Source organism: Halyomorpha halys, unplaced genomic scaffold (genome assembly GCF_000696795.3).
Source record: "Halyomorpha halys isolate HHAL.00 unplaced genomic scaffold, Hhal_1.1 Scaffold79.1, whole genome shotgun sequence".
NCBI classification, from domain to species: Eukaryota; Metazoa; Arthropoda; class Insecta; order Hemiptera; family Pentatomidae; genus Halyomorpha; species Halyomorpha halys.
In genome coordinates this window covers 550218-573590 of record NW_027113124.1, presented here as the reverse complement: position 1 = coordinate 573590, position 23373 = coordinate 550218, and the positions used below count along the sequence as shown (strand labels likewise).

Below are 23373 nucleotides of genomic sequence, written 5' to 3'. Positions count from 1 at the left end.
AATGAGATCTAAAGTTACCTATCTGATCTGGAAGGAGAAGAGATAAAAATATAAATATTGAAAGAAGGATATACTTCTCTTTTCTTTTCACTTTTATCGTTTCCTTTTCCTTATTATTTCTGTAGTTCTATTTGTATATCTATCCCATTTATTTCACCTGACCCCGCGGTTTCACCCGGGTAAAATCGGATTATTCTGACGCCCGTTTTATACCCAACATGAACGTTTCATCCAAATTTACTACCATCTGATTAATTACCAATTACTTAACCGAAAACCTCTTACATGAATATAACATGACAATCCAAAATTCAATTCTCGATTCATTGGCGTTTTCCATCCCCGTGGTGTTTAATTTTCACTAATCTAGTTTTAAACGTTTTAATTATCTATTGTACTTATTGTTTTAATTATCTATTGTACTTATTGTTTTAATTATCTATTGTACTTCTATTGTAAATGACCTTAAATTTTTAGCTGAAATTTTATTTTTAAAGTCTTTTAAACATGATACTTGTTGATACTATTTACATTTTTAGAACAGAGATAGACTGATGGAGTTGAAAATTATATTCTCAGGATCCTTGTAGTCAGAATTTGTATATTGTAAGACCAGGACCCAGCACCGTGTTGTCATACCGCACACCTAGTGTTATCTTAATTCTAACTCTACTTGTTATCTTATAAAGTTGTATTAGTTTTCGTAACTTCAATATTACACAACGTTCGACATAATCTTCCAACGTTCTGTTACCAATTCCTCATGGGTTGTGGAGTGTTCATCTGAGTAATTTTTCTTTGTTATTATTCTTCTCGATTTATTTTTATTTTATTTTTATTCTTATTTTATTTATTTTTTAAATTTGAGTATGAATGTTATCAGTTATCACTATTACCTTTTCCTACAACGTTGCGGCACATTGTAATATTTATCAATAAATAAAGTTTTGAAATAAAAAAATTATTATCCTGAAGTGGATCCCGATTATAGATTGCAGAAAATATTATTCCATAATTTTACATTAATTAAATATCAAAACCTGTGTGTTTTATGGGGAGGGAGCTTTAGACACAAGGTGTGTACTGTACCATTTTTACCCTAGGGTTGATTATGGCACAAACATGTTTCCTCAAGTTGACTTTGTTTACTCTTATTATTGAAAAAACAATCAGAAAAAGAATTTCTTTTTACGTCCTTACCTTCTACCTCACATTTTTTACCTTCTAGGAATTCAAAGGAGTAAAAATGGTACTAAATTTATATCGTTGGAATCCATGATAAAAAAAGGGTATATCAAAGTCACTCACATAGTGGAATGAAACCATTCTGATATATATATCAATATAACTAAAGATATATTAATATCTATATAAAAAATATATAAATTGATTTCTTATTAATATATTAATTATTATAACCCTAAATACTTGTCGACCACTTCCTATAGGACTCACGATAGGAACTATTCAATCATCGGAACATTTAAACCAGCTTTCTTTCTCCACCCTCCAATCAACAATAAGCTTCAATAAACATTCTAATAAATTTTACAATAAACAATTTCTTTCTCCGTTCAAATTAACAAATCACAATGATCAGTATACCAATCAGGTTCTTGAAGTTACAATATCCTATCCCACAAGTGATAAATTTTATCCTTCTCACGTGACAATATTTTCGTTGGAAAATCATTAAAAACTTAAGAAATTAAAAATTAGGAAACATTCTGGAAATGTTCAGAGTTATTGTTAGTCAATTATCATAACCAATGTAAATATTATTCGGTAACATTTAACTGGGCACTTTTACCATTAAAACATATTTATAATTATCAGGTAAGCCTTACTTTCATTAACATAATACCTTACTATAATTATTTAAATGTATTTAACTAACGTAATTTTTTTTTAATAAACTCAAAAAAGTAAATAACATTGATTAACTTTTTTTTCAATAATTTCGATTTTTCTCTCCTATTTTTACTTTTATTTAATAAATCTTATACTTTAATAAATAAAAAAAGAATTAGGCTTTTCTTATTATTATTTATTTTGTTTTATTTTTATTTAGTTCAAATAGTTTAATTTTTATATCCCTAAATTTTTTCTCTGGAAATCATTTTCGAAATTAGGAATAGACTTATCTTCAGAGCCGGCCTATTCGAGCAAATTAGTTAGTGAATATAAACAAGTGTATAAAATTTGATAAGTGGTTAACATATGATTTATTTAAAATATGTAATCAAGAAATTTGGTTAGCCGCCGCTCTTCCCTTATCATCAATACGTAAAAGGGGACTAATTCTCAATTCCAAACGAAATTTGAAGCAGTATACAATAAAACCGTATGCTACCCCTTTTTAATCAGAAAGGAGAAAAAAAAAATTCTCCGGTTAAGCTTTTATTTTACAGCATTTCACATATCTACTTGGTAGTTTCAAGCAGGTTTGTCGTCGCCTGACTTTGTTTTTTTTTTTTGTTTTTTTACTTAAGTGCCACACGTAGTAGTTAAGTAGGTTAAATTGTTTTTGCATGATAGCTAGTAATTTACACTAACGGGTTATTTAGCCTTGACTAAATCTTTGTCACCATGGAAATAGGAAAGTGAGGAAAAAGGAAATTAACGAGAAAAATATAAAATTTGATATCACCAGCTAAATTTCCTCTTGAAAGTAATGAGTGAAAATTATTCCATTTTTTTTTTAGAGAGAAATATTATTATAATTATATCAGAGTATTATTGTAGGAAGAGTGCGGCATTGTTAGTATAGTAATATAAGCAATATTTGTGAGTTCTGATACAATGACAATCCAGTAACCATATGAATTGGGTTTTATCGGGTACGGGAGATAAGAATAAACTATTATTTATTTGTTATTATTCATAAAAAAACAAAACAAAAAAAACATGGGAGGTCCATTCCTAATTTCAAAGTTTCGAGTCTCGTAGGAATCCGTTATCATGGTTTGAGTATTTTCCCCTACAGGTCCGCCGTCATGGTGCAGTACAATCCCTGGGACCCTGGCTATCGTATAAGTTAAATAAAAACATTTTGACGCCAAACAATGAACCTTTGTTGGTGTAACATAACAAACTGTAGTTATTATAACCTAGTAGTAAGTTTTACTTTCATAATAAACCTTAATCTATATTATATTAATATTTTTGAGAAAAATAAAACATATGAAATATTGAGTTGTCCTCACGGAGACACGGGGCACACGGAGACTCAAGTCCCTGTCATGACAATGAGGCCTCACTAAATAATTACCTATGATTATAATAGATTCTGAAATGAATTTTTTTTTACATTTTTTCGGTTTTTTCCGAGCCCTTCAATCGTCAAAAAATTTTTTTTTTTTACATGATGCGCTAGATCCCAAAAATCACCAATATAATATCGTTTTAAAATTACGAGGCCTACTAAGTTTTATTTTGAAACTATCGAAAAAAAATGTCGTCATGAAGACTGCATTAAGCTTGAGTTAAACTTCTAATTCAATTTTTTTTTTCACTTATCTATGTATGGGATATATAATAAGTGTAAGTATTGTGATCTTGTTTAATTTTGAATTCAATTTTTTGATGGAAATGCACGTTTTGAGATCTTTTGAGTACAAATAACCAAGTCTCGCAAAATGGTCAGTATCTCTGCGTGTAACAACCTAGGTCAGAAACGAGAAGTGGTACGAAACTGAAATTACATATTGAGATCATATATATGCCTGGGATGTTACTGAAACTTTTTCGATAAAATCGACAAGCCTTTTAAACATAGATTTATATTTTTTTGGATTATGTCAAAAACGGCTCTAATGATCTTAATTAATGTACTATTAAGTGGGGTTTAATACCAGATATGTGCTATCCTCGTTGATATAATCTAACCGGGCTTAAATGACAATGTTTTAATAAATCTTTCTCTAATTCACCTACAATTTTGCTCATTTGATATAAATAACCAGTTTTCTGCCGGTTGAGCCCTGATCATCTTAATGACATCATACAGTGTCAAATCTGTAAAGTGGCTATGACTGTGAATTACATCTTTGAGGAATATCCTCGATACAGAGGGATTATGGAATATTGTAGTGTTCCTCGACAACTCTTCAGAGCCTTGTGCGACAATGAGCAGAATATTAACAAGACCATCGATTTCTTTAAAGCCATCAAATTATTTACTCAGGTATGAAACTTATTTTTATATTATAAAACTTGGAATTCTATCTATGCGTAGATTCTCCATATGTTTTTATCAGGTCATAATATCAACTATAGCAAATTTACTTGTATATAGTTTTATACAGTTGTAAATAACAATAAATAAATTATAAAAAAACAAATATTATAAAACATCCTTAATTAATCATAAAAATTGTAAGTAACATAAATTATTTTATTATAAAAACATTTAATATATATTTTAAGAATTAATAATTAACCAAATTTTTTTTTTAGTTACTAGAACAATGATAACCATCTGTAGATTTTTGCCATCAAATTAAAACAACAGCATAAATATCCAGTTTTCATAGTAAGCAATAATAAATACAAAAAACCAAAGAATTTGATGAATAATTAAAGGAAAAGTAGACACAGTAGTTCGAATCGGAAAATGCCGAGATCACCCGATCTCCTCCGATCGCATTCAAAAAGCCCTGCATCGTTATGTTTTTGATAAACTGTTGTATTATTGGCAGGAAAAAAGTTGATATTCATTATTATCACCTCGAAAACTCTATAGTGAAAGGCTGTGTGATGCGCTTGCCGCACCAAACTTTTTACTAGCATTATTTAGGCCATGGGATGCTATTACTGCTTATACACTGTATGATGGAAAACATCTGTTATCCCTCCAATAAAGGGTTTGTGGTATTCAGATAAGCCGGAAACGATTCCTCATCTTGTAGCAATTACTTCATCCAATTTCTGTTAACAGTTAGTCCAGATGAAGAAAATATAACTTAGTGGAGCCTGGCATTAAATACCTCGGCGGTCTGACTGGTTCGGCATAGCGGGTTCTCCGGCCAGTTCTTCTCCAGCCTGCGTCAAGAATGGTCGTTCGCTTCCTGTTTATTGTTGCTCTGGCGTCTACGATTCTGCTCAGCAGTCTTCCGTCTGCAGGTATCTATCACGGTCCATCTCTTAGGACCATAAGGGTCATTCATCTCGATGTATTTGAATACATACATATTAAGATGAATTTCATTAATTTTAAAGATAAGTTCATGCGAACAAAAGGATTAGTGTAGACCTAGCAGAGAAGTATAAAAATATTCTCCCATATTTTTATTTTTATGAATTATTATAAGATAAGTCTTATAAGTAAATAAGACCTTGGATAACATAGTATCAGAACTCACAATATCGCATTTATTACTATACTAACGATGCCGTAATATTCCAACAATAATATTGTAATATGATAATGATGTTTCTCATGCGAACACCTAACAGCCCTTCTGTTTTGCCTGAGATCCATGTTAATAAAGCATTTTCAAGCTTAAGATTTTGACAAATCGTAATATTCAAATATCTATAATTTGTTATTCGGGCATCATTAACAATTTTTTAAAAATATTTCATTTTAAGATCAACAAGATAATCGACTAATGGATCAATAAAAGATATATCTACTAGTAAATATTATTATATAAAAAAAAAAAATGTGCAAGTTTAATTTTTAGTCATTTCAGGGGTTCAACAGCAAAAGTTTACCAAAATCAACTATTCTGTACTCTCCCCTTCTTCTTTTTTTTTTTTACTTGAAATTATAAATATTGAATTTTTTGTTTAGTAAGGAATTGAACTAATTGTTTAAAAATTTATTTAATCTTTTGTTAACTTAAGATTTTTTCGGACTTTCGTATATTACCTTATCACTATACAACTATATTGAGTAACGAAATATACCTGTTGTTTTACCAGATATGATATAGTCTGTTTTATTTAACGACTTATATTGATCTAAAAGGATAACTAGTTTATTTCAGTCTATATATACATTCATAAATATTAAAAATATCAATTTTACATAATATATATATTTTATTATATAGTTCGAGACTGCTACTTTCATTAATAGTAACAAAAAATATCCAAGTTGTCTTAACTTTTTTTATTACAACATATTACATGTCTTACGTTTCGGCCAATCCGTCCATCAAGAACAATCTTAATTTTAGTATCACAGCCTCACATTGATTTATGAAACTTTGTAGGTGCCCAAGTCAATTTAACACAGCTAAAATAAAGCTGTATTTATTACTAATAATACTTTATATTGTTCAAAATTTTTGTATTTTACTTTCATCATCATATAATAGTGTTGTGATACGTTACAAATACAGGTTTATTATAACTGTATTAAATTTACTTGGGCATAATAGCCTGCAAAGTTTTATAAATCAATGTGAGGCTGTGATACTAAAATTAAGATTGTTCTTGATGGACGGATTGGCCGAAACGTAAGACATGTAATATGTTGTAATAAAAAAAGTTAAGATAACTTGGATATTTTTTGTTATTATCAATTATTATTACACTGTTAGTTATAATTTTTAAAACAATATAGTATTACTTTTCCCACTAAACATTCTTGCAATTAAAGATATCAAGATTCACAATATTAATCAAAGTCAAAGAATGGCGTTAATACTAAAAATATATAGTAACACGCGTTTGCTATATGTTCGAATTGTTTTATTTATTATTAAAATGTTTGGATATATTTCAATAACATTTTTTTTTTAATGCAGTTTTTAAGAACATGAATAAAACCCTTTTTTTTCGGAGGAACTGCAATAATTAATTTATTATGATTGTTTATGGCAATGCATAAAAGTGCCATAATTGGATTAAGAAGTATTTAGATTTTCACAATCGACACCTATCATTTTAAACAATTTTTTTTTTGTTTTAATTCCAGGTCAGAATTATTTTAATTTAACGTAAGGAGCCATTGAAGAAAATTTTGTAATATAAAACATAACTTAAAATTATTATATGTATAGATAACTGACCATATAATTTCAAATTATGAATAAGATGGTCAGGGGTGCGGTCAAACGAGAACAAAAATAGTTATTTAAAAACCAGCTAATTTGCCGACGTTTCGCCCCGCATTATAGGGCTTCATCGTGGCTGTTCAAGTTGAGAGCTTTCGAGACTTTGTTTGGAATGATCAAGTCTCTTTTGACCGCACTCCTGAACATCTTCTTCATAAATTATAATTATGTTCATTCTTTAATTGTCCACCAATAGAACCACTTAATTAATTGTCAAACAATATCTACGAAAATTGCAGAAAATGTTGGCCTTATATGAAAAAATACTAAAAAAACTTCTTATATTCACAGGATTATCATATTTGTTTACTCACACATACGTTTGAAAACACTTCCACATTGTCCCGGGTTGCCTTATGTAATTAAATAACCTGTAAATATTTTTTTCTTTTAGACCCCCTTCATTTGTGAAAAAATAAAAAAAAAGTAAAGTTTGTGATTGTCTCAGAACAGAAGTGAGGAATAGTACTCAATCACTTGTCAAATGTTTTATAATTTATTTTCTATGGACTGGTAGGATAATAAAAAAAAAATGTATGACAAATTACTTGTCGAACACTTCCCATGTGGCCCACGATGGGAACTATTCAATCATCGGAACATTTAAACCCGCTTTCTTTCACCACCTACCGATCAACTATAATAAAACAATAAACTTCAATAAATATTCTAATAAATTTTACAATAAACAGTCTATTTCTCCGTTACAAGCCAACGAATTACAATAATCAGTCTACCAAGTCAGGTTCTTGAAGTTACCATATTCTTTCTATTCCATAAGTGATAAATTTTATCTTTCTCACGTGACAATATTTTCGTTGGAAAATTATTAAAAACTTAAGAAATTAAAGATTAGGAAACATGCTGGAAATGTTCAGAGTTATTGTTAGTCACTTATCATAAGCAAAGTAAATATTATTCGATAACATTTATTTGACCGGTTACTTTTAAAATGTATTATATAAAAAAGATATTTTTTAGTATTAGATAAATCCTTAATTTACCTTTCCTGACATACAATAATTATTTCAATGTATTAAATAAACGTATTTTTTTTTTAACCAACCCAAAAAATAAATAATATTGATTTTAATTTTTTTTCAATAATATCAACTTTTTTCCTCTTTTTTACTGTAATTTTATTTACTTTATAAAATTTTATACTTTAATAAATAAAAACAGAATTAGTCATTTCTTATTATAACGTTTTTAATTTTCTTTTTTATTTATTTCAACAATTTTTTTTTTAACATCACTTACAACTTAAATTTTAATTGCTATATTTATTTCTATTGTTATATTTATGATAAATGTTATTTCATATTTTATAATAATTTTCATTTCAATTTTATTTTTAAACTTATTGAATATTTTTATTTATTTCAACAATTTTTTTTTTAACATCACTTACAACTTAAATTTTAATTGCTATATTTGTTTCTATTGTTATATTTATGATAATTGTTATTTGATATTTTATAATAATTTTCATTTCAATATTCTTTTTAAACCTATTGAATATTTTTATTTATTTATTCCTTTTGTTTATTACTATTCATTCATATTGTCTGTAAAATGTCCTTCATTGAAACAGATCTTTGTATTTTCATTGAAAATGAATTTGATAATAAAAAGTGTATTTCTCTCACTCAAAAATCTAGACAATTATAATTAGTAGAAATATTAAAAGCAATAGAAAATCTAAAACATTAACATAACAAAAGACCTATTTGGATTAGTTTCAGAGCAAATTAACTGAACAATCGAATTATTAAATGGTCAAAAATAAATATTTTTTTTATTTTAGGTATAAACTGATATGCAATTCTTAAGAGCAGTTGGTATCAACGATTGCAAAATGAAAGTCGATATAAGCACGATTTAGACAGTCATTTCTAGCTCTGATGAATTTTTTAAAAATATATACACGATATTAATTAAAAATTAACTAAAATATAAACTAATACAATTTTAACTCATAATTAAGTAATGATGGCAGTTATTTAAGATTAAATACTTCAGCCAAAAAAAGTATTTCAATACAAAAACATTTCTTTTTCGAAGAAAAAAAAAATCTATTATTTTCAGTATCTCGATAAAACTTCGAGACTTCCAATTTCTATTTATTTTATAACTTTTTTAAAATTTATTTATTGCTATTTACAACTGTACATTTAGTAAATTTGATCTCAGTTAAATTGGAGTGTTACAGGCGTGTAGAGAAACTACCCATTGGTAGTACTCTAATTTTTATAACTTAGTATTAAAATTTTATATTGATTGATTTAAAATCAATAGAGAAATAATTGATTAAATTCGGATAATTCAATGTTAAGACATTGTTGGTATAAAAAATTTTGGCGATTGTAGCTGTCTCTACTTCATATCTAATTAAACATAACTGAAGGTACGTTATGTGTTCAATTTAATCCACCACCCAATATATAATATATATATGTGTGTGTGTGTATTCACACACAGATAGTAATACTTATCACTAACACAATACAAATACCTTAAACTTACAACGACTATATATTTTTTGTTATATGTGGATCCAAGCTACCAATGCTGATCAAGATATTTTATATTCTCGACAAAGCCCGGGGCACTTGAAATAAATTCCGTTTAAGTTGGCAGGGCAGTTTGGAAAGCGTGTGTCGAATTTATAAATCAAATAAATTTAAATGACTCCTCCTCTAATCCCTAAAGAACCGCTATTTCGAAAGATGCTTGAAAAAGCCTTTTAAACTCATTAAAATACAAACTATTTGATCTGATAGTCTTTTTAAGGTTGGAAAAAATTTTTTTAAAAGCCTTTTAAACTCATTAAAATACAAACTATTTGATCTGATAGTCTTTTTAAGGTTGGAAAAATTTTTTTTTGCCGTGCATAAGTTTAAAACTATGTTCAGTTAGTAATATTTGATCGAGTAAGTTATGGGGTCCTCTGAATTGACATTGATTAGTAAAAATAAATATACTACATCGTATTTGAATTCATTATTATAGTAAATATTTGAAAAGTAATAAATATTATAAAAAAAATTAAACATTTACAACAGGCCCCTAGATACTTTTCGTAGTTTTTGATTAGCTAAAACTTGAGTTACTTCTTTCAATATCCATTTCTTGTAGAATATCACTTCCTTTGGGAAAAGAAAGAGTCCATGAAATTTGGGGACTCCATGGATCACGGGGTAACGATGAATGAAAATGATGTTACAGATATCTAATGAACGCAATTAGTAATTTGTAAATCTTAATTGTTCATTGAATGTCTCATAAATTATAATATATATGTATGGAAACCGAACTTTTTATCTTCCCATGTAATATGAGGCAATTTTTTATCTGGTCTGCACCAGGTTTTAGGATGGACGACACACTAACACAAAAAAATGAAGGTCCCACATTTGTAGTTGATTGGAAAAACAATTTCTTCTAATTTGAACTGATTTCGCGAAAGCCCTGCATTTCTATACATGCAGTTTACTAAGGAATTATCGTCGTAAAAACTAGTCAACTAGCACACCGATATTGTTTATTCAATTGACGAAATTGATTCTGACTCACTAAATCGTGTAAAAGTTCGCATTCTTAACGGCAAATAATGTAATTGAAAAAATATATTTCAACGAGTGTCATGGTTTGATTATACAAAAAAAAACTAGAGATGTTATAATTGTTGACCGTGGATATTATATGAGGAGATGGTTGGGGGTCTAGTGAAGAACACAAATAAATAAAACTTATTATATTAGTGCCAACGTTTCGGCCGAAATTCCTAGCCTTTATAGGAACTATGATTAATAATAAACATATGAAAATCTAGTAAGTGAATATTTGTCCAGAATGAATACAAATATTTAAAATTAATGTTATGATAAATGTGAGAATGAGAACATACAAGTGAATAATTAAATATGTAAGTAATATAACAGAATTAAAGAAGTAAATTTAAAGATAAGTTAAAAGGGATGACTAATAAAATTTACAATAACTTGGTGTCGTGAACATAACTTAAGAAAAATAAGGAAAGGAAAAGCGATGGTAAAGAAATGGCTAAAAACAAAATCATAAATATGTGAAACCTACCCACTGATTTTAAATACAAGTAAAGTGGCGCGGTGAAAGATTTATGAATTATAAAAATACGTTATAAAAAGTAGAAATGTACATTTACTGTACAAAAAAAAAAGTACATCACACTCATTGGTCATTTATTTTTTTTTGGAACTGAGAAGAGGGGGGGGGGGTTGTTGAAAGTTTCTACAGTAAGCAACTGCCGAAGTAGCCGGAATCTAAATGCAGGATTCCGTGAGGGTCGCTTGCCAAGATGAAACGCTAGGTACATTGACATTTTATTCTCTTTCCATCTTCCAATTTAGTTATTCAATAAAACTAATGAGATAAATAAAGAACATCAAGTAAGAGAGGAAGATTTTTCAATTTAACCTAACAGTCTAATTCAATCACTTCAATATATTAAAGATACATCGTACTAAATTGGAAAATCGATGCTCTTAAGTAACCCAAAGTAGTTGTAATACCTGAATACAATTAAATATCAAAATATCTACTCACTATATGTTAGTTAACTGTGTATAGAGTGAGTGGATGCGTACATATGTATGTGAACAAGTATAAACAAACTCAAAATTATATTTGCATATATTTCCATCTGCACTGTGGAGTGCACACATTTCGCTACATTTTTTTACTAAAACAGGGGAAAACTGTTTAATAATACAGTTGATATCCCAACCCTATCACACTAACACAGTTCTAACAACATACGCTCACGACACCTGAATATTGTCTGTGACCAATGCCCCTACTATCCAAACTCTGCAGTCACACATAACATCCAATGAAGAATGTCCCAACTGGAGTTCAAATAAATTCAAAATAAATCCTAACAAATAGCTCTGCGTCTTAAGACTCTACTCTTCTGCACTGCAGTCTTTTTTTTCAATATCCCACTAACGCCTGTTGAACAGATACGCTACTTAGGACTCTGTCTTGATAAGAGACTTATCAGAATCATTATCAATTTCAGTATTATAATTTCCTTTATCAGCCAAAAATATATTCTCTCAATAATTTCCATTTTTGAAATTTTAATCTTTGCCACTCAGCTTCTCTCAATGCATTTCCAGAGAGGAGAAATCATTTTTCGGCTCCATATTTGACTGAAAGATATAAGGGGCGAACAAGATGTTCTTCTAAAATAGCAATGAAATATATATAAAAAAATTAACACCAAGGCTTAGCAACATTGTTTAAAGTAAGGGACTCCTTTTTCTAATTTTATACGAAAAATTGTTATTTTTCAAGGATTCTTACTAAAGAAATATAATTAAAAAAGACAATATATTACTTAATTGATGAAAAAATATAGGCTAAAAACTTATTTACTTTTTTTTTTCTACTTTGGTCTTCCACTTATTAATCATAACATCCCTTTCAAGCTAATGGCATTAACTAATCACAAGAATAGCAAAATGATGATTCAAAAAAGCCAAGTATTAAAACTAATTAATTTATTAACTGAAACGAAATTGAGTTATATTTGAAAATACTCATGGGAAAAACATATTGTCTCAAGCACAAAACAAATTTTTAAATAAAAATAAATACATAAAACAATAAAATAAAAAAAAGTAATTGTATCAGTTGGTCGGTAATTACAATCTACCCTGATACTTTGTTATAATTCATCTGAAAAATTAAAAAATTGACCATGATGCAATTGTAAATTTATTAGAATTATATCTCATAAGGAAAAAATGTAAACGAGAAAAATTAATTAGAAAAAAATGTATGGTGCTCTCCACTACTTTGAAGTGGCCGGAGTCTGAGACTGTCCAAGACCAGTTAATATTTTGAGGGAAAGAGAAATATTTTCAAGAAAATTATATTTGTAAAAATCATTATTTCCCACAAACAGATCACTGTTAGTATTTTTCTTTCTAATAGGGTCTTTAATGTGAAAGTTTTAATAATACCAGGACTGCTGGTATTGTGGTTTATGAAATGTATTAAAATTATTATTTTTTATTGAAATTTATGATTGTAATGAATAAAAATTCATTTTGTGTGTGTTGTGTGAATTCAAATTACAATTGCGTGATACAGTCTTGTGGATAAACTACGCATTGATAGCACTCTAATAAAACTTCTACATTAGGATTGTCAGGAATAGAAGAAGAAGTGTGGTAAGAAGCTAATGGGTTTGGGGTGTAAAGGAGTTTTTTGTGAAGTCTAAATTTTTTTATTGCTTATCAGCAATCAAGGCAAAATATATATGTCTCAGGTTTAATCTAAATCGGTAATATCTCAAATCCTTGCACAACTGCTAGTCTAGTAATGGTACTTCCTTACAGTACTGCATCTCTGAACTTTCATAGGTTGTAGTGGATTTAATTTTTATTTATTTATTTCATTCCAATATTATTGGAAAATCAGATGTTTATTCCATAGTAGCACACAAAATATCAATGAAAAGTATAATCGTAGAACAGTAAGATATATATCGTAGAAAAGTATAATATATTATGGTGTTTCTAGTGGAAGGATATTTTTTATACTGTTGATGTGAAATGTGCTATTGTTTTCTGTATTTATGCTATATTCTCTTTTTTTGTATGAATAAAAAAGCATTGTCCGGTTAGTAAATTTTTTAAAGACCGACGCTGGGAAACCGACACCCAACGGATCGACCGCATATTCAGGCCAGCTTGTACCAACCAATCCAAATAACCCATCAATACGCCAGCAGTTTTTGTTTGGCAAACGTGTAGAGGCATCTTTAGATTTTATCAAAAATAACGATTATTGTTTTTAAAATGAATTAACCTGACATATGTTTTTGCACCAGTCGTAGGCACTAAAACGTATAGAGGCAAAATAATAGTTCTTACGTCTATTAAAAAGTATCTTAGGGATGATTTGAAACAAATAGTATGCGAACTTTCTTGAAAATGGTGATAAAACACTTTAAAAACTTACTTCTTACCTCATTAAACTGAATACCTCGTCCAGGTGAAAAATTTTCTGCTAATCACCGATATAACCATTCAAAGGCAGCCTCCATTCCAGAGACCTGTCTAAAAAAACTCAGAACAAGTGAATCTCTAAAATGACGGAGAGTTCAAAACCCTTATTTTTCATGCTTTGAATCTTATATAACTATAACTAGAGCAATTCCTACTCTAAATAAAATATTTAATTAAAAGGTGCTTAATAAATTAAAGAATTATTATTATTAAAAATTACGATACTAAATAATACTAGCCATAATTTTTCATAATGATTAAGTAATTTATCATTGATTAATGAAATTTTTCTTCTCTTAAAACCAAAATAATATTATATAATGTATGTTTCCCTTCTTCATTAGTGCCATTAGAGGGAAATCAGTTTTATGATGCTTTTTTTTATGTTACCAAAATATTTTTTTTTTCATATTATTCATTTGTGTTTGATAATATGACTTTTTCGACAAACTTCTTTCATTTATTTTTTTAAAAAAAAATTTAAGCTTGAAAAAAATTAATAAATATTTTTAATTACGCCATGAAATCTAAAGGATGATGACAAATACATGAGTAAATGTATTTCTTATTCATGGTTCCTTAATGAATCCATTATTGAACGTCAAAAGATTAAAATAATATTCAATGTTAATGAAACAGATATATTTTTGAGAATATCCACACTAAGGGATTAATTTTAGGAATAAACCAGAAGTCACATTGGACTAGCATAGGTTTTTAATTGGGTATGATTTTCTAAAATTAATAAGTAACAAAAAACTAATAAATACCATAGTTCGAAATATATTAAATATATATAAAATTTACGGTCTAGCTGTGTATCAGTACATGATGAGAAGGGTAGCTTGAAGAACCTGGAAGTCCGCCCTGGAGTCTGTGTCTACTGACCAGATCCGGCGCCCCCCACTATCAGAGCACTTAGACAATTCCCGCTCATGAGTTCTTATTGTTTGATTAGCTCAATCTCCGTTTCACCATACAATCACTATCAAAGAAAATAAGATGGAAAATTGAGAGGGAAATTTTCAATGGAGTATTGTTGTACATCATCTGCTATATATCACGATAGAGAGTTCGTATTTGATAATAATTAAAGTAAAAAAAATGTTTATAATATAATTAGGAGATTTCAAAAACTTATGCATCTAATACAACATTAAGTAATCAGTGAACGTTTCGCCAATTCAGGCGACATAAGAACAGAACAAGGTAAGAACAAACAAGTGCTGTTCTGTTTCTAATAGATTTTTTTTTAGCTGTTGATGTGAGATGTAACGTTTACAAAGGAAGATTGATAATCGCGAAGATGGGTAAATAATTTATGCATTATGTAAAATATATTATGTAATAGTAATAAAGGTTTAGCGAACCCGAAGTTTCGATGCCAATACAACCAATAGGTTTCTACACACATCCGTCCAGTGGCGCCCTATAAACCCCAATGTACCAAAGTAGTCTTAATGCTATACTCCCATCCACGTTTCGGTCCACCCCTTGGACGTTTACCCATCAATTTAATGTTTATTAACATTTTAGTAATCCGTTCGTTACTAAGTTCCACAATCTTACACACCCATCTTATTCGCCGCAATGTTTCAAGTTGAAAGTTGAAAATATATTAAGCAATATCATATAAATTTATTGTTCATCCTTCAATAAAGTTACAGGTGACACCCATGCCAAATACAACAGAAAATTCTTATTTTTGTGAAACATAGACTCGACGTAGTCATAAACAAACGGGAGATAAACAAAATATTTACTTGGTACCGTGGTATTCAAGGGTTGAAAAAAATATATAACACTTAAATCCATCTTTGAACTGACATTTCTATTTTCTCCTCCAATCCCATAATCGTGGGTGCCCTGATAGTTCAAGATCTCGGTGGAAAAACGTCCACCCCAATTTTTGATTACTTTAATGAAAAATATTTATATTTTTTTTTATAATTTATTTATTGCTATTTACAACTGTATACATATATACACATCAAGTAAATTGGCTGTAAGTGATATTATGACATGATACAAACGTGTGGAGAATCTACCCATTGATAGAACTCCAAAAACACTTCTAAAAGAGAAGATCTCGAGGCCATCTTCTTTTCAGACGCCTAGAAAGATTATTAGGTAGTGAAGGAGAAGCCAGGTTAGAAACGAGTTGGTTTGGATGGTTGGGAAGTTTATTATGGAAGGATTGGTATCTGGTTCTGGCCAAATCGGCAACATAGGGGATTTTGAGATCCTGATGGATGATTTGATTTGTGAAAAATTAAGGAGCATTAAGGATTTTACGAAGGATTTTGGACTGTAAGGATTGGATTCGAGAGGAATTAGATGGTTTAGTGGAGCCCCCATAGCTCAATTTCGTATGTCCAGAAAGGCCTTATAATTTATAATTACTACTCAAAATTGATGAGTCTGCCAAGTATAGTGATGGGGAATAAAAAATGGCAGTTATTTCAAAAGGTTAAGAAAAATTATTCTTTTGGAGCTCCATATCTTAATAACTACCGTCTACACTAGAAAACCTGATAAAATATCATTTAAAGTAGGGTATACATTCTAAAATATTAGCCCTAATATTTATTAGTAATATAGCCCTAATATTAAAATCCTTATTTCGAAACTTCATCGGTATTGGTTTTAAATCTTAGTAACTCTTTGGGTAAAATATTATATCACAGTTTGATAAATGTTATAAAATATCAAACAAATTTTTGGAGGTAAGCAGTAGAAGCAACCTACCCCTCTCATGATGAATTATCTGTGCCTGCTGCACAACCTAAAAAATCCAAACAGCAAGGCAACGTCGGTATTGGACTTAGGACCAAAACCGTTTAGAATAGTTGCGAAGAGGATATATCAGATATTTTTTCGTTTGTTATTTACTAATATGTTATGTAATTAATTAAAATAATGAACCATTGTGTCATGCTCTTTAGCATTTTTCTTATGACACGAAATTGATTTAACTTATATATACACGAATTCAATTAAAAATAGACACATACTTCAAGGCAATGAGAGATATTTAATAATTTATTATTGACGAAAACAGTTTTAAAATTCGTCCCTACCTAAAAAAAAACAAACCTAAAGTGTTAAATTTGTAGTTCATAAATCTAACATTTTTTATTTAAGTTTGTTCAATTGTTTCAAATCGTTTTTGAAATTTCTTAAGCATTTCAGTCAAAATGTTTAAAGGCTTCTAGGAACTTGCAGCTTATTTCTTAAATCAGCCTTACAAACTTAACTTGGTTAAGTTGTAAATTACTCGATCAAAATTAATTCCCTTTGTTGTGTCTCCTTGCGATGTTCTATTGAAGGTTCGAGAAGATGCCTCCCAATCCCATATTGAAAAGCATTAGTCTATTAATCAATTTCAATTCAGAGAAAATCATTTCACAGAAAGAAACAGATACGCTTTCACAAAACGTCTTCAATAGGAACAGTGAAGTTCCATTAGCTGACCGATCTTCACTGGCGTAGCTAACCAAATCTAGTGGAGGTGTGTGGGAGGCCAACCCTCCTCTATTCTCCTCGGTGATACCTAACTTTTAATATAAGTTTAAAACAACATTCAGGGAATTTAAAGAAAATTCAGAACTAATTATTATTAGTAGCTCAACGGCAAAATCTGATCTTAATGGCAAAATAATAAATTTTCCTTTTTTTTTCAATTTCATATAATTTCATTTTCAAAAATAATCTTCTAGAGTGAGGCAGAAGGTATTGGGGGGGGGGCGATGAGCCCTCTGATGTCGATACCTATTTATGCCCATATCAATCTTTGCACATTTCAGATTAACACTGGTTTAAATGGAATTAAATTTAAATTTAATAAACTTCAGTTTCACAGAACCTTACAGAAATTTATTCCGTAAAACATAACAAAAATAAGATTTTTGTTAAACTTAAATTCATTTTCTTTTTAGATTTTCCTAACCAACATATCGATAGCTTACTTCACAGTGGTGCTAAGTACATTTTACCAACTTTAAGAACAATAAAATCTTTCTGGAAAAATTTTCAATTCTTTTTTTACAGAACAGAATTAGATTGTATACCTAAATATGTTAAATAAAAAAAAAAATTGAAAAGTTGTAATTTTCCTAAAAGAGAGAATCTTTAATTTCATTTTTCCTAAATTCAGTGGAAATGTACTTTGGACCACAGTGAAGTGAGCCATCAAAACTGATTTTTTTTATTTCAGGAAGAAAACCAAACTTGCCTATGGAACTCATTCAGGAATTAAAATCTTAGTATCTTTTATTTCTGCATTTCCTCAAACCATACAGGAAGTAGCTTTGTCAATAATAAATGCTATTTTTCAGGGACGACCAGTTGAGGTCAAAAACCCGAAACCCATATCTTTTCCGGTTTTTACTATAGCCCATTCATAACGAAATTTTGTGGATAGACTAGGAATGCAAAGAATCTGGTCCAGTCTTCCCTGAAAATGTAAAACGTCACATTCCAAGTATATCTTAACGGTACCAAAAGATAAAATGAAAATAAAAAAAAATTAAATTGTAGCGGTAGTGGGGTTCAAAATGAACTAACCTTAACTACCAGCCAGTATTAAATTAAAAAAAATATATATAATTAACATACCAATAAATATCATTATATTTAAAGGTTAAATATATATAAAAAAAAAGACTCTAAATAACAGCATAAACAAAAACAATATTTTCATGAATAAAAAAAAATTAATAATACTGCTTTCAGAATCAAAGATAACAAAAATTGAAATGAAATATTTCTTTAACCCGCTATTTACAAAAAAAAAAAAAAAAAATGAGCTAATAATTACGTGAAATGCAGCGAATAATAAATCTACGAGTATTCACGTATTGAAATTACACTCCTATAAAAAAAAAAAAATGTTTTGAGACAAAAATGGATAAAATTTGAATTATTTATTTAAACAAAATTAACCAGTCTCAAGGAAGTGTAAAGATTATAAATATAATAATATATTTCTTTAACCCACAATTTACAAACCACAAAAAAAAAAAAAAAAAAGAGCTACTAAAAAAAAAATTACGTGAAATGCAGCGAATAATAAATCTACGAGTATTCACGTATTAAAATTACACTCCTATACAAATTTAAATTAATTACTACTTTACATATATTATTTCAATTTCTTGAGACAGGTAATTATTTATTAAATAAATCAAAAATTGTATTCTTATTAGTCTCAACACTTTTTATTTCAACAGTCCAACTTTTCAGCCATTTCAGCCATCCTCAAGGACATCTTCAATTATAAATTCTTCCACACATTAAAATTTAAAATTTGTTTTGCAGGCTATTCTGCCCAGGTCATTCTTAATTATAAGTTAAAACCTATTTTTTTTAATTTAAAATCATAAATATCTAAATCTTCTTATTTTAAAATTATCCATTTATATAAATAAATGGTTTGTGTATATGGTAGTGATTTAGTGGATAATTATACAATTTTTGATTTATTTAATAACTAATTACTACTATTAAAAGTTGATCTATGAAATTGTTGTCAAATTTTAGTAGCACTTTATTTTTAAAAAAATATAGTTTACTATACCCAGATTCGAACACGGGTTCTCTGACTCGCCGGGTGCAGTTCACAGAGTGAGTTCGTCGAATACGCCTTCGTGACGCCAAGTTCTATGGTCTGTGGACTGTACTGCAATGTCCCACTGTAGGGTTAGCACTAAATGAAGCAACCAAAAAAAAGTCGATTGAACCCACGTCAACTCTGTGTCGTGCTGATGAGATGACGGCAGACTGACTGGGGATGTGAAGTCCAAGTTTCTAGCGCTAAGGCGTAGTGCCCGTATTGTGTGTGAATTTAATTCTCATTCAATACAATTCAACAAATAAACAATATTTTTATAGATTGTTCACAATATTTATGTTCGGTTAATTGTTTGTAAAAGAAAAGAAAACTATATATACATTGGTTCCAGTATGTATATATATATCGAACGTTTACAAAAAAAAATATGCGTACACATTACATTACTCTGTATCTTTTCAAACTGTGGCCAAAACATAAATATTGATTTGCAGTCGTATTACAATACTACAAAAAAACTGTTGGCAGTTAGTTCAACGCATACACAAACAAGACACGACATATACATACCTATAGAACAGTGATTACCAATATAATTTTTTTATTTTTTTATCACATTATTTTTACTTTATTTATTGATAGACATTATAATATGCCACAATTTTGTTGGACCATAGGTAATAGTTATAACTGATCACATTCATACTAAAATTTAAACACAATAAAATTAAAATAAATAGATAAATTTTTAAAAAATTACATAAAAATAAATAAAATCTCTTCTAGATATATATAAACAGGAGGACAAAAAAAACAAAAACAAATGAACATAATCAAACTTGAAGAGAAAAAAAAACAATAATAGTTATAGAAAAAAATAATCACTAGTCGCATCTAAACTCATATTTATACAATATTTATACTAGCGATATGAGGATCCCAGAGAGTGCTCTATATCTCCCGGATGTGAGGGGTAGAGCAGGGCTCTTTGAGATCCCAGCTTATACCTCTCACCTCGTCACTGGTATTGAGCCAGTGGAGGCTGAGAAAGTGCGCTAAAGAATATTAAATATTAAAAAAAAAATTAAAATATCAGATAAACAATGCACTCCAAAATTTATTTCACATTGTTTTTTCTTCTTCTCCTGCATATTCATTAGCTCTAAGTATCATTGTGCTGCAAATCTATTTTAGCTCGACATGGGCACTACTCAACCGAGGCACCAACAAACTCTCCTTTCATAGTGCAGGTTCACGTTGTCCTAATGATATAATAAAAATAAAGCATCTTCAAGTCTCTCTTTTCTTTCATTCGGAACACTTGACTCAGCCATCTTATTGTTTCTTTCTTTTTTTCTTAAAGGTGGACACATGTTACCGATACACCAACCTAAAAACATTCTTCTTCTTCAATGGCCCTACAACTCATGAAGCGTTAAGGTATTCCGGAATCTGAGCCAGCAGTCTTCTCTATTTTAAGCTGCTTCTCTTCAATTTCATTTTCGCAAGCATTTTCTGGGCATCTATTGCTACATAATTCACCTGACGCAGGAGAGGTCTTCCAACTTTTCTACACTTGAAAATCATTTCCTATAGGAGCATTTAAGGGACTTGGTTGTTATTGAGCTGAGCAACAAGCATAAATGTATCGCTTCACAGTCATAATTGAGATTAATAGCCTCAGCGTTTTTCCTCAATCTCCATACATCGTTGTTACACATAGGCTTCATCATTTGTCTCAAAATCTTCCTTTTAAATCTTAATAGACACGATTCTAGAGTTTTCGCCCGGGTTCAGCACTCCGCTGAATATTGGTCTGATTACAGTTTTATGAATTTGTATCTTGTACTAGAAAGAGATTTGTTTTTGAAGCCTATAATAGTACATGTAAGTCAATGAGTCAAATGTAAACATCAATATATTTTTCCATCCCTAAGCATAGCTAAGATTTGATACGCAACTTGTGGATAGTAAACATAATTTTTACTAAATGTAATAATACGCTATTTAATGCTAGTAAAATCACATTTAAATATACTTTTTTTTTTTCAGAAGCAGCGGCTAAACCCTTCCAACGTTGCCCATACTGCGATTCATCGGTATTCGAATATTGCTCAGATAAACTACTTCACGATGCTTGCTGCTGTTTGGATCCATTCGGTACGTTATCTATTTATTTTTTAAAATAAAATAAAATTAATAGATATATATTTATACCTATATAACTGCTGATACAAAATTTTGTAACTTCATAAATAGTTATGTATATACATATTTCTGATCTTAAAAAGTTCTTTTTACCTTACAATTTTTTTTCATTCCTTAATAAGAATTGGAATGTGAAAATGGATTTACCGAAAATAATGTATTTTATTAGATGTATGCTTCTAAACATTTAAGGACTGGTTACTATGTGAAGTATCCTATAATTGCTACCACTTTTGCAAAGAAAATTCCTTACTTTCCTTTCAGATATGTTAAAGAAAACATTAATAGTTTGATTTTATCTCGGGCCCAAAAAAAGACCCCTAAATAAAAAATATTTTTCTTGAAAAACCTTCATGAAACTGAAGGTGTCAAATTTGCCAAAACGGCAACAATGTTCATCCAAATTTATGATTATTTTCCAAGGGAGGACCTCTGGAATTCCCCGGTTGGTGCAGATTTCTTAAAAGTAGATCCTCGGATGGATTGTTCCATCCATAAAAAAATATTAGGCTACGCTATTACACGTTTCATTTCGAAATTATCAAAACTATCGAAAAGAAACAAAATAGGGTATGTCAACAAAGCCTTGAACACCCTGTACATTGTAGAAACGTCATTAAAATGAATGTACAAAAAATATAATGTAACTTCTGAGCTGTAAGCAGAATATGCGAGTAGTAGTTATTAAGATAAAATATTTTATTTTGAGATAGATATTAATATAATTATTGCTAATTATAGGAATAAATGGTCTACTTGTATAGGTCGATTACAAGCGCTGTCGGTTTTGAGAAACACTAGTTCTATTTTCTTTCTTAGTAATGAGAATTTAAGTGGCGGTGAAAAAAAATTAAATTTGATAACCAAAACTCCTTAATTAAATGAAAAAATACAATTTAGAAACGAACTTGAGACTAAAAACAGATTTATATTGAATTTTTTTAATTTGTGATAATGTCAATCTTCTACATTGATGAGGGAATTTATTCCCCAATCTCGATGGGAAGGATCTGTGGGGAGCTAGTTCATCTCCTAAGCAGGCAAAAGTAGACAGCTGTGATCCAATTAAAGCATTGATATTAATACTGTAGGTCAAAACCCACATTATGTAACATAAAAAATAATAATGCTGCTTTAATTACAACCTAACAGTAGACTTTACCACACTCAAGAGATAAACATACTCCCTGTGGGTCTGTTCCAGAAGAGGTGCTGAAATTCACTGTAAATACATATGAAAAGAGAGGCGCTATTGGAAAAAAAAAAAAAAAAACAACTTTAGAAACAAAAAACAATTCTAAAAAGAAAATAAATATATTCACAAAAATCACAATTTAAGTAACCAAACTTAGCACTAATAAGAAAGAATACAGGGCAGTGTTTCTCACAACTGCCATCTACAGTACTCCAGGTTGACCATATTATATAAAATTACCAAAACATAAAATAACGTTTAGTCTGTATG

At 29.2% G+C, this 23373-nt stretch overlaps 2 protein-coding genes across 2 annotated transcripts in view; one reads left to right on the top strand and one right to left on the bottom strand.

The window, feature by feature from the left end:
- pxb overlaps positions 1-19831 on the bottom strand; it is a 71460-nt gene extending 51629 nt beyond the window's left edge. The window contains exon 1 of the mRNA XM_067050749.1: positions 19707-19831. The gene's annotated coding sequence lies outside the window, so the exon portion shown is untranslated. The remainder of the gene's footprint in view (positions 1-19706) is intronic.
- Positions 4991-23373, top strand: part of LOC106692946 (uncharacterized) — a 19585-nt gene continuing 1202 nt past the window's right edge. Inside the window, exons 1-2 of the mRNA XM_014439214.2 lie at positions 4991-5124; positions 21753-21860. Coding sequence (XP_014294700.1) covers positions 5055-5124; positions 21753-21860 — 178 coding nt within the window. The 5' untranslated portion in view covers positions 4991-5054. The remainder of the gene's footprint in view (positions 5125-21752; positions 21861-23373) is intronic.